The 12,412-nt window shown below is 53.0% G+C and overlaps 1 protein-coding gene and 1 long non-coding RNA gene across 2 annotated transcripts in view; one reads left to right on the plus strand and one right to left on the minus strand.

Annotated features, from left to right (window-relative positions):
* Positions 1–9,186: 9,186 nt before the first annotated feature.
* Positions 9,187–10,942, plus strand: LOC119094076 (uncharacterized). The gene is made up of 3 exons (XR_005093753.1): positions 9,187–9,213; positions 9,667–9,763; positions 10,827–10,942. It is a non-coding gene; the product is annotated as an uncharacterized LOC119094076 (long non-coding RNA).
* Positions 10,943–11,702: 760 nt separating this feature from the next.
* Positions 11,703–12,412, minus strand: part of LOC119094440 (paired mesoderm homeobox protein 2-like) — a 15,765-nt gene continuing 15,055 nt past the window's right edge. Inside the window, exon 4 of the mRNA XM_037217499.1 lies at positions 11,703–11,756. Coding sequence (XP_037073394.1) covers positions 11,703–11,756 — 54 coding nt within the window. The remainder of the gene's footprint in view (positions 11,757–12,412) is intronic.

Here is a 12,412-nt window from a genome sequence, read left to right on the forward strand (position 1 = left end):
ACGAACACTTTGTGGCTATTGCTAAAACGATTCAAAGTTCGGTGCAACTGTTCGTCCGCCTATGTCTCCCCAGCACTCACACTCAGGCTGGGCGATGACACCGCGCCAGTCTATCCTAGAGCTGCGCAACTGACTTCCTCCTAGGGTGGACATGCCATGTGCTGTTTTCAGTCTGAATCAAAGCGACCGTGTGTGTGTGGTGCTCAAGCACACGATCAGACACAGTCTGAATCAGAGCGGCTGTGTGTGCGGTGCTCAAGCACGCGATCAGGCAGTCTGAATCAGAGTGTTTGTGTGTGCGGTGCTCAAGCACACGATGAGGCACAGTCTGAATCAGAGTGTTTGTGTGTGCGGTGCTCAAGCACACGATGAGGCACAGTCTGAGTCAGAGTAGTCGTGCGGTGTGTTAGACACACAGCGGTCGTGTCTTCCAGCATGACACAGGCGAACGGTCGACTGTGTCTCATCTCCCTGCACGCCCCTGTCACACCGCAATTCTCTGGGTCGGTTGTGTGTTGTGCCTGACCGAGAGCGGCTGCGGAATGTGTGGCGCAGTCCGAGCTGGAGCCATCCTACGGTGTGTCACAGCCTGACCCAGAGAGATCGAGCGGTATGTTTTGGTATGACCCAGAGAAATCGAGTGGTATGTTTCGGTATGACCCAGAGAGATCGAGTGGTATGTTTCAGTCTGGTCCAAAGGGATCGTGTGGCATGTTTCAGCACGACCCAGAGAGATCGTGTTGTATGATTCAGCATGGCCCAAAGAGATAGAGTGGTATGTTTCAGCATGGCCCAGAGAGATGGAGTGGTATGTTTCGGTATGGCGCAGAGAGATAGAGTGGCATGTTTCGGTCTGGCCCTGAGAGATAGATTGGTATATTTCGGCATGGCCCAGAGAGATAGAGTGGTATGTTTCGGTATGTCCCAGAGAGAAAGAGTGGTATGTTTCGGTATGGCCCAGAGAGATAGATTGGTATGTTTTGGTATGGCCCAGAGAGATCGAGTGGTATGTTTTGGTATGGCCCAGAGAGATAGAGCGGTATGTTTTGGTATGGCCCAGAGAGATCGAGTGGCATGTTTCAGTCTGACCCAGAGAGACCGTATGACAGGATGCGCTATGAAAAAGAGCTGCTTTGTAGTATGCTACAGTATGACACGGAGTGGCTGTGTGACATGTTGACTGCGGAAATTCGAGGCCAACATAACATGACTGTGTGGAGGGGCAAATTCCCCACGATGGCCTACTTTTCCCCGCAGTTATCCCATGCTGCCTCGTGCTTCGCGGTCAAAACTGAGGCACTTCTGATCCCAGTTCGTAAGAAAGATCAGCCCTGACGCATTTTGACACCTTTGCGATCGGAGTCAGGTGTACCTCAAATGTTGAGACTCAGCCGTGGCTGGAATCGGGTGTTTCCGATGCATTTGTACGTTTCTTCAGTTGCAGTTGCGCGAACCGATGCAGTGTTATCAGGCATCACCGTCATCTACGTTGAGCGTCGCTAAGCCACTGCATGTTAGTATCACGATCTAAATATGATGTATCTGTGACACTGCAGTTCTCTGTGGCTGGAATGAAGCACACATGATAAAACTCTGTGACACTGCAGTTCTATGTGGCTGAAAGGAAGCACACATGATAAAACTCTGTGACACTGCAGGTCTCTGTGGCTGGATGAAGCACACATGATAAAACTGGGCGTCTTTATTTTGGGATCCTGAGACAAAAAACAGAAATCAAAGTTAACACGCGCCCGGGTGGCCGGTTGGATACCCTTCGCTCGGGGGGGGGGGCAATTTGACCCCCTGAGATATCGGGAACTAAAAGAGCTAGAAACACCAAATTCACAGAGTGCATTGGCCTTTACGTGAACTCTCTTAGCTCAAATTTTGAGGTTCCTAGATTATAACCTTCGGGTCAAATAAGGTAAAAAAGGGTCAAATTTCGGATGGGTCTCCAAAGGGCCCCTAGAACCTAGACAACTATTCTTAAACGAATGCCATCCGCTCAGTTAAGGTCAGTGACCTCGTTTGACCTTTTAAGACGCGCCCGGGTGGCCGGTCGAGTACTATTCGCCCGGGTGGAGGGGGTCAATTTGACCCTTCCTTGACCCCGCCCCTGAGATCTCAGGAACTAAGAGAGCTGGAAACACCAAATTCACCAGGTGTGTTGACCTGTACGTGAAATCACTTGGGTCAAAGTTTGAAGTTTTTAGGTCATGACTTTCAGGTCAGATAAGGTCAAACAAGGTCAAACTTCATGTTGGTCTTCAAAGGGCCCCTAGAACCTAGGTTACTGTTCTAAGCAAAATGTCACACGCTCAGTTAAGGTCAGTGACCTTGTTTGGCCTTTTAAAGGTCATTATGACCAAAATGATAAAAGATTGTTTTGAGTTTCGCATTTGGATAAGCGACAAAGATTAAGCTAGGCAGTATTTTCCTAAAAACAAAATGTTGACCTGGGTCATTTTAGGTCAGTGGTGTTCTGATGTATAGGAACATTATAGGTGTATAGTGCGGTTCCTGTTATCAATGTATTCGAAATGAGCACCAGAAACCAGCCTATACATCAAGCCAGATAGTAATAAAACAGGTTGGTTTGGACCTTGTTCTGACCTTGATGTCTCACTCTAGGTCAGGCCTACTTGTTTATTCAATTGTTGTGTTGCCTAAGAAAGTATCTGAGAGATGTGTGGATTCGTCTAACACTCCGTTATATGATCGGAGTCAACGATTCCTTAGAACGTGCCTACGCTGAAACCATGGCCTGAATTTGACCTGTCATAGGTCAATAACCTTGCGAGGTACATTTAAATTTTTGATGTTGCACGATCCGCTATTCAGCTGTCTATAGCTATGCAAAATTCGGCGCGGCTGCAGTGCACCGTTCGGAAACCATTCTGGGAAAACCTTCGGGGGATCAATGTGACACCCGCACCCGAGCACGTGTGAAGACGCTGCCGCTCTTCTCTTGATGGAAAAGACACCCCCAAGGCTCTGCAGTGCGCTGGATGATGAGATTTAGGCACTCAATCCGGACAGTTTTCCGCTCCGTCACGAACATTATAAACTCACTGGACACCGGCGCTATTTGTTGGGCGTTTTCGTGCTTTCATAGCGCGCCCCTCCGCATCGGGATCTGCATGATGCATTATGATCTGTATGGTGACAATCCTCCCTATATTCTCGAATCATCACTGACTATCGCCGTCACAACTTACGCAAGAGTCGTACGCTAGAGGAAAAAGTAACTAAGTAAATGGCGCAGTTTCGCTATATATATATATATATATATATATATATATATATATATATATCCGTGATATTATTTTGCAGTAACTCACCTTGCGAAAGTGAGTTACACGGGAGCCGAGAACTATTTGGTCAAAAGCCATGCTCAAACTTGAGGTAGTTCGTGCACGAGTGTGAGCGTGATGTATATAAAGTGCGCTACGTCGTCCAATATCATCCATAATCGATATGATGCCGGATCTGACACCATATACCCTTAGCACCTGAGTGCGTTGTAAAGGATTTCGAAACTGGAGTGTTGCTGGATTCCAGACCGACAGGAATCCCGTCACTCACAGGCAAAGGGTTGCACGCGGAATGTTGAATGTATCTATGAGCTCAAGTAAATAATTTCATGGCGCAGCGTGCCCTCCCCTCATGCACACGCACACATACACGCGCGCACGCATGTACGCACGCACGAAACGTACTCGGAGTGGTCATCGGTGTGTAATGGTTCAACACAGTGACCAGATCAGGGTTTAACCAAAGTTATCCTGTTACAATTCCCGAATTCCAACAGACATCAAGTGAGTGCAGTCTTTGGCTTATCTGCATTCGGGATGTGTCTACAGAGATGACGGTAACATCAATGTCTGACATAGAGCATGTTATAGTTTGACCCAGATCAGTCATGAACCATATCACAGTATGACCCAGCTACAGAGAGCCCCGCTCTGTGTTGCGAACTGACCCGAATAAGTGTTGTTGTGTTGTGTTGTATGTTACATGTCGTATGTTACAATCCAACTTCTACCCCTGAGCGGCCATGAGGTGTGCTGCAGTCTGACCCAGGGTGGCCGGGCAGTGTGTTGCAGTTCGACCCACGGTGGCCGAGCAGTGTGTTGCGGTCTGATCCAGCGCGGCCGTGTGGAGTGTTGTAGTCTGATCTAGGGCGGCCGTGTGGTGTGTTGCAGTCTGATCCAGGGCGGCCGTGTGGTGTGTTGCAGTCCGATCCAGGGCGGCTCTGTGGCGTTGCAGTCTGATCCAGGGCGGCCGTGTGGTGTGTTGCAGTCTGATCCAGGGCGGCTCTGTGGCGTTGCAGTCTGATCCAGGGCGGCCGTGTGGAGTGTTGCAGTCTGATCCAGAGCGGCCGTGTGGTGTGTTGCAGTCTGACCCAGGGCGGCCGTGTGGTGCGTTTTGGTGTGATCTAGGGCGACCGTGTGGTGTGTTGTAGTCTACCCCTGAGCGGCCATGTGGTGTGCTTCAGTCTGACCTAGGGCGACCGTGTGGTGTGTTGCAGCCTGCAGGCGGTACTGCTGGCGCTGGTGGCCACCCTGTCCTGGGGCGGGCCCTTCCGCAGAGGTCCCGCCGCCGGCGCCATCCTGCCCGACCGTCATCACGTGACCGAGCACCTGGAGGGCACCATGGACCAGCAGAGCGTCCAAAACATCAGCGACGATGAGCTGAGGTGAGGGGTACGGCAGGACGGCCTGGGCTCAGATGGAGGGGTCGCGTATGTACATACATACATACGTCTGTGTCCAGTGCACCAGCTGGAACTAAGGAGTACCCGCGCTGCTAACACCTGGGAGGTATCCATCTCCGTACCGTAAGCCGGGGACAGGTACTGTAACTGCAGTGCGACACTGCAATGGCATCCGCAGGGCTTACTATGCTTTATCACCGCGGAAATCTATGGTGGGGGTTTTCGTGGCCTGGATTGCTAGCACCTTTTGGCTTATAGAGATGTTCAGCGTACCTTCTTTTGCGAATCATGCGTTGTTTGTGTTAACTTGTATGACTTACGACTATGACATTTCAGCCCGATGCGCATACATTTGTACAACTCGTTTGAATGGAATGACCCATCAAAATTGATGTTATGGTATTGTTGTATAGCTGTAGTTCTGATTCCAAGCAGCACTTCCTTCACCGCAGCAAAGCCCCAACGACTGGCTTACTGACACTTCCGCGCATTGGCTTCGGTGGTAAGATTACGAACTTAATTGTTGTCACAATGAAAGCATCGCCAGGTAATTCTGAGGTCCACCGCACTTCTGTCAACGCAAACATATTGCAGAATCATCATAGTATGACGAAAAGAACTGCTGGAAAGTATTGTATGAAGCAGGAGAGTACGTCGTGTCCTGCATATTTCGATGGTATCGTTCAGGAAGCCCGATGCCTTCAAAACATTGAAAATCCTTAAGTTGTTAAGTGCATTTGCGAGGAACACTTTGCACATAGATAAGGCAGTAGCAATAGCCTTATGCCTGGTAGAAAGGCCAGGAGAATGGAGATATAGATGCCTTGATATTTCGGCGACATGCCTTTGTCGGAACGAATAGCATAAATAACTTTAAAATTCCCTGCCGATGAACCTTCTCGATTTTTCAGGTCTTCTAATACATTCTTCAGCTTTTTTATTTTACAAAAAACTGAAAAATGGGGTAGGATCATCGATAGACAATTTCAAATTCCTTCTGCTGTTCATTTCGATAAAGGGCATGTTGCCGAAATATCGACTCATCGATATCTCTATTCTCCTGGTTTTTCCTAAAGGAATAAGGTTAATACTATTTTAAAATCCTATAGCATTCAATGAAACAGCTATGAACGATGACTGCAGTTTAAAATAGCCACGCTGATTTGAGTCCCTACAATGCTGAGTAGGTCGGCGTCTTCATCAATTGATTTGCTTCTGTATATCACGTTTAGATTGGTGAAAGCGGTACATCAGAGACCGCCCCTCACTCTGAACATATTTTGTATTCTAAAAATTGTTCTGCAACTTGTTCATTTGGTACCGCGCACTCAGGACTGCGATCTGTACCAAAGTTGAGGACGACTTTTTTCGTGATTGCACCAGTGCAGCTTCTCAATATAGTAGACCAGTTTAATTTATTGTTCGCATGAGACGAGCGACGTGGTAAAAGGCGTGATTTTAATAATGTGTGGTGATCCAGATTATGTTGAAAGTTAAACTAATAAAAACAGAATTGGGGGCACGGAAAAACCATCTTAATTCGCCCATCATTCAATTGGATTCACACATTTGGAAGTTGGTAAATTATAAAGACAGAAAGACATAAAGGCATCTGGCCGACAAAGACCAGCAGGGGCCCATCGAGGTTGGTCTACCTCAGATTGTGTACGCATCCTCGAAACTAATTGTACCCCCTGACCTTCATAAACTTAGCTATAACTGAGATCTTTAGACCGATGGAGCTTGTCCAAACGGTTCTTAAATGTTGCTAGAGAGAAACTTCCTGCAACTTCTAACATCGCATAATGCATTAGGTCGCGAAAGCTCACAAAAAGCGCAAGCAAAACAATTTTTGAATTAGTTCCCTTGCTGCCTAGCTCCATGGGGCTCAAGGTGGTAATTCCCTCTATATGTTTTAAGCAGTTTCCGTCATGACGGTAGATGCTTTCCCCAGGTTAAAAGGCGCTGCATCACTGCCCTGGGATTGCGCCTTTGACATCGCTGGAAAATAGACTGGACACGGGTCCACATGAACCTCACAATTTCTGTCGATAATTGCTGGATTTATACATATCTGCAACTTTTGTCACTGCTACTAAGTTATCGCAAGCAGTGCAGAAACTTTTGGTGGGCATTATTTGCAGTGAGCTGTACCATGCGATTTTAAAAGTTCGTGGCCATATCGCCTCATTTTCCCTCGGCCACAGGCCCAGAAATTGATGTGCTCAAAACTGATTTGCAAGGGTGATATTTTCCACTCCCCGGTCGATCTCTCGCACGCCTTTGGGTCGGAAAGTGCTGAGATGTGTGGTGATCCCTAGACGGTTTATCAGCCCACACTATGAAGTCAATTTCACATCTTTGGCCGCACTCAATGCTGAGACCTGACGTGAAAACTGAAACACCAACGAACGGACCCGAGGCAAGTTCTCGTGCACACGCGACCGGTTGCTCACGGCGATCCACACCGTTACCATTGTCAATGTCCCCACTCTGTCAGAACGCGTTGGTTTCGTGCCGCCGGACGACGGGCTGTCAACATCTGGGCTTGGTTTCTAACCGGCTCATGCCACTTCTCGGCAATTATACCATGTTACTACTCCCTTGTTATTTGAACGTGGAAAGTTATGTTCACATGAAACAGGTTAGAGAGAACACACCAGGACTGTGTTCGTGCGTCCCACTCTTCTTTGCTGTTCCAAATGCAGGGGGTAACGCCGTCCACGCGGGTGGTTCTATGATGTTTTCCCGGAACGGCGTGCGCGACAGACGTCAAATTGCTTTCGGAGGCAGGTGACCAAACGCTGATAATGAGTGGAAACGCTACATATTATCATTGGTTTCCCACATGCTAGGATGCGATTATTTCGTGTTCTCTCTGGGTGAATGTGATTGTGCGCAATTTTTCTTTCATTGCAGAAGGCATAGCAAGCATGACTGTGTGACGCCACACTTAGGGCACCTATGGGCAACGACAATCGGCTTTAGTTCTCGTTTCGATCCTGGAGCCGCTAAAAGGAGAATTGGGGGGGGGGGGGGCAAAAAATGCGTCCGACCACAAAACATTTGCCCCCAAAATTGTCGTCCAAGGTTTGCCAGGTCGGCTGCCAGGTGCTGCCAGCCGCTGCCAAGTTGGCTGCCAGGTCGACTGCCAGCTACTGCCGCTCGCTGCTAGGTCGGTGCCAGGTCGGCTGTTAGCCGTTGCCAGCCGCTGCCAGCCACTGGTAGCGGAAAAAGGTGGTCGCTCGAACACAGCTGTCAACAAAAGCGTGGCACGAAAGTGACTTGAACTCAAACTGCATAAAGCTACGACCGGTGATTATTATAACCTCCCAGAAATGTTACAGTTTGGGGTCGGGCCGTTCGAGACGGGCGCTGCCTCACTGTCCAAGGAGCCAGCCGTGGCGTTGTTAGCAATCATTCCTAGCCGGTGTGCGTTATATCAGCAGTCCTAGCTTCAACGCAAATTGAGTACCTGCTTATGAAAAACGCCGCACTCTCCCGTCACCCGGTTTTCTCAAAACAATTTCACAGCCAGCAGCTCGCACACATAAGATTATAATCGGGCACAGCACATCCTCCCCAGCGGCATTGCGTAATAAATTCACAAAGAGCCGTCGGCCCCGCCCGCCTCCTTTCCATCATCACAGCTGCGCGGTTGCTGTTCGCTGAGGCCATGCGTCGTCGGCGCGTGACAGACGCGGGTCGTGTCCCTCTCTGCGCCGCCGCTGGGTCCTGCCTGCGGGTCCTGCCCGCCGGAGCCGGCCGTCTAGGGCGGCCGTCTCGGCCCCAGTGCCACTTGGGCCGGCGGGCTGTCTCTGGATCTGCCCGCCGGAGCCGGGCCGTCTCGGGCGGCCGTCTCTGGCCCCTGCCCGCCGGAGCCGGCCGTCTTGGGCGGCCGTCTCTGGCCCCCTGCCCGCCGGAGCCGGCCGTCTCAGGCGGCAGTCTCTGGCGGCCGTCTCGGCCCGGAGCCGCCGGGGCCGGCGGGCTGTCTCTGGATCTGCCCGCCGGAGTCTGCCGTCTCGGGCGGTCGGTCTCGGGCGGCCGTCTCGCCCCGGCGCCGATCAATACGCGGCGGAGCGTCCGCTCCGGACTCCGGCAGAAGACACTCCCTTCTGACAGCGCCGGCCGCCGGCCGCCGGCGGAGGCCTGTCGGCGTGGGGTGGCGGCCAGAGCCATTCAGAGGCAACCTCTGCGCGCTAGGCAGCGTCTGCCGTGAAATGGCGGCATTTGAATAACATTGCGTGGAAAGAGAACGCGAGACCAGTGCATGCTTTGAAGGGCCAATTATCATCTAACTTCGGCCACAAAGTGAAATGATGAGGCTGTGGAAGCGAAAAACCATGCCCTCGGCATGTTAAACATATCTGAATGACGGCGTAATAATGGTGTATTGTTTCGCAGGTACCATTATTTCCAGTCACACGACTTCGACGGCAACAAGGCTCTGGATGGCCTAGAGATGCTCAAGGCCCGTCCTCCACGCGCCACTGAAGGTACTTACTAAAGTCACATGTATGGCTCTTTGGAACGCTGAACATGACACTGCAAGGTACATTTAAACCCTTCAGGCTCAGTCGACGTGAATGTGTGGGTGCCCTACTTCGTGCTCCTGCTCATTACGGAACCCATCTTAATGACATTGCTGGGGTTTGGTGAGTTTTACACATGCCGCTTATGTCTTCTAGTCTGTATCGTGAAGACTACATCCATCGCCGGTCGAGTCTATGAGTTATGTATATATATATATATATATATATATATATATATATATATATATATATATTGAAATGTACATTTTGTGTCAATATGGCTTCTTTCTAGCACACAACTGGCAAGAGACACAGACTGCAGGCCACAAGCCAACCAAAATAAGTAATGCATCAGAATGCCGTAACTGCAAGCCCGCACACGCGTGCGGTCGCTGACTGTGCATTTTTGTGTTCCAGACAGCCGAGTCAGAATCTGATCCGTCCGAGGCGACCTCGACAGAGGGTCACAAGGACGGTGGCGCAGACCCGATGGAGTCAGCACAGTTCTTCGTAGGTATGGCTCACTCAATACGATGCCAAGAGGGCACCATCTATCAAATTTTGCGATGAGTTACGTCGCGCAAAATACGTGTTGCGGAAAATATTCGCCTGTTTCACGTGGAACGCACAAAGTTTGCGCACCTTTCGCCGGGGGAGTTGGGTGTTTGTGACTAACTGTGTGCGTTGTTGACTTATAAGCGGCGGTAGTGGCCGCGGGTGACGTTCTGGAGGCTGTGGGCGGGCAGCTGACGGCGGGAGTGCCCACGGGTGGCGCTCTGGAGGCTGTGGGCGGGCAGCTGACGGCGAGAGTGGCCGCGGGTGGCGCTCTGGAGGCTGTGGGCGGGCAGCTGACGGCGAGAGTGGCCGCGGGTGGCGCTCTGGAGGCTGTGGGCGGGCAGCTGACGGCGGGAGTGGCCGCGGGTGGCGCTCTGGAGGCTGTGGGCGGATAGCTGACGACGGGAGTGGCCGCGGGTGGCGCTTTGGAGGCTGTGGGCGGACAGCTGACGGCGGGAGTGGCCGCGGGTGGCGCTCTGGAGGCTGTGGGCGGGCAGCTGACGGCGGGAGTGGCCGCGGGTGGCGCTCTGGAGGCTGTGGGCGGGCAGCTGACGGCGGGAGTGCCCACGGGTGGCGCTCTGGAGGCTGTGGGAGGACAGCTGACGGCGGAAGTGGCCGCGGGTGGCGCTCTGGAGGCTGTGCCGGACAGCTGACGGCGGGGTGGCCGCGGGTGGCGCTCTGGAGGCTGTGGGCGGGCAGCTGACGGCGGGAGTGGCCGCGGGTGGCGCTCTGGAGGCTATTGCCGGCGGCTGACGGCGGGAGTGGCCGCGGGTGGCGCTCTGGAGGCGTGGGTGGCGGAGCTGACGGCGGGGAGTGGCCGCGGGTGCGCTCTGGAGGCTGTTTGCCGGACGGCTGACGGCGGGAGTGGCCGCGGGTGGCGCTCTGGAGGCTGTGGGAGGACAGCTGACGGCGGAAGTGGCCGCGTGGTCGCTCTCTGGAGCCGTGGGCGGGCAGCTGACGGCGGGAGTGGTCGCGGTTGGCACTCTGGAGGCTGTGGCCGGACGGCTGACGCCCTGTTTCAGACGTCATTGACCGGGTTCTGAGTGAAGACGACGGGAACAAGGACGGCTTGCTCAGCTACGCCGAGTTCGTGCTGGCGAACGAGCGGGCTTCGGACCGGATGCGGGAACGAGAACTGGGTCAATAGCTGGACAGCGAACGGCAGCAGGAGGAACAGCAGGGAGACGATTACACCAGCACCCAGCAACACACCAGTGATAAGACGGCTGTGAATTTCCGGACGGCCGGCCAGTTTTATCCGGTTTTGGCAGCATTGCACTGAATGGTCGGCATCAGTGGTTTTCTTCTCATGTACATTCTCACGTCGTTAGGATAAAAACGAGAAAGCAGGGCATGTGTCAACGATGTTACATTCTTGTAAGTTGAATCATTCCATTTCATCTTCGTGCCATGCCTTGTCTCATCTAGTGATACCTGGCATCTTGAGCTGATAATTGCTGATAATTGCCCAGTGTACACCTTCTCCGTCGTTGTTCTTCCATCGGTACGTGCCTTACAATGACGCAAAATACATGCAATATGGCAGCGCAGTTTCTTGGCTTAGTAGCCTGTTTTCAGGTGGCGTGGGTCGATGTATAATTGCGCTTGTTCAGGTGGACTGACAATCAGCTGGCTTCACGCCAATCATCCCCAACCGGTGCAGCTCACCCCCAGAGGTGACCACTCGCACCAGGCCCTGCTGACCTCACAGCACCTGTTCCTGCGGGACGTGGCCGATACCGTCCCCCCCCCCCCCTCGCCGGTGCGTGGGCGGGGGCAGCGGCCCGGCCGGCACGTGGGCCGCCCCGCCACGTGACGCGCGCCGGTGACAGTCGCGGCTGACGTGGCGCCGTCAGCCATCGCCCGTCATGTCAGCCCGGCGGCCGGCGGCCCGACAGTCACTCCACGGCGCCATGCGGACGGCCGGCTGCTGGCGGCGCTGCTGGCGCTACCTGCGCGCGGGCCAACGACGACTGACTAGGAGGAGGAGCACCACAGCGAGCACACAACAGCCACATCGACCTGGACCACGAGGTCACCGATGACTTCTTCCAGCGGTCGGCAACGACGAAGAGTGAGTGCCGCGTGCGACGGGCTGAAACTGTCTGGAGCTAGAGGGCAGTGGGTAATGATTCGGTGACAGATGGTCTGGGGACATGAGGATTTGAGCGTTGATGTCGGGTGATAGATGGTCTGGGACAAGAGGACAGTGGGCGTTGATGTCGGGTGATAGATCGTCTGGGGACAGAGGACAGTGGGCGCTGATGTCGGGTTTAGTCCGGGGACCAAGGGCAGTGGCTGGTGATGTTGGGTGACAGATGGTGAGGAGCTCGGCAGATGAGAGAAAGGTGGCTGACTGACGGCACTCTGGTGATGAGGGGTGGAGAAGGGGGAGGGGGCATGCGACGCCGAGTGATGGTAAGGCGATAGCTTCGGTGGGAGGAGGAGGGGCCTCGCCGGCACTGCGCTATCCTTGATGCGTTATTCTTGCCTAGTCGTTAGCCGCATGCTCAGTGGGTGCTGTGCGACATTGCACACTTGATGGCCGTGTAAGACATCACGCGCACGCGCATGCGCAAACCGCTGGAAGTCGTCTTCATAGTAAACA

Source organism: Pollicipes pollicipes, unplaced genomic scaffold (genome assembly GCF_011947565.3).
Source record: "Pollicipes pollicipes isolate AB1234 unplaced genomic scaffold, Ppol_2.1 Scaffold_4002;HRSCAF=4701_pilon_pilon_pilon, whole genome shotgun sequence".
Lineage (NCBI taxonomy): Eukaryota > Metazoa > Arthropoda > Thecostraca > Pollicipedomorpha > Pollicipedidae > Pollicipes > Pollicipes pollicipes.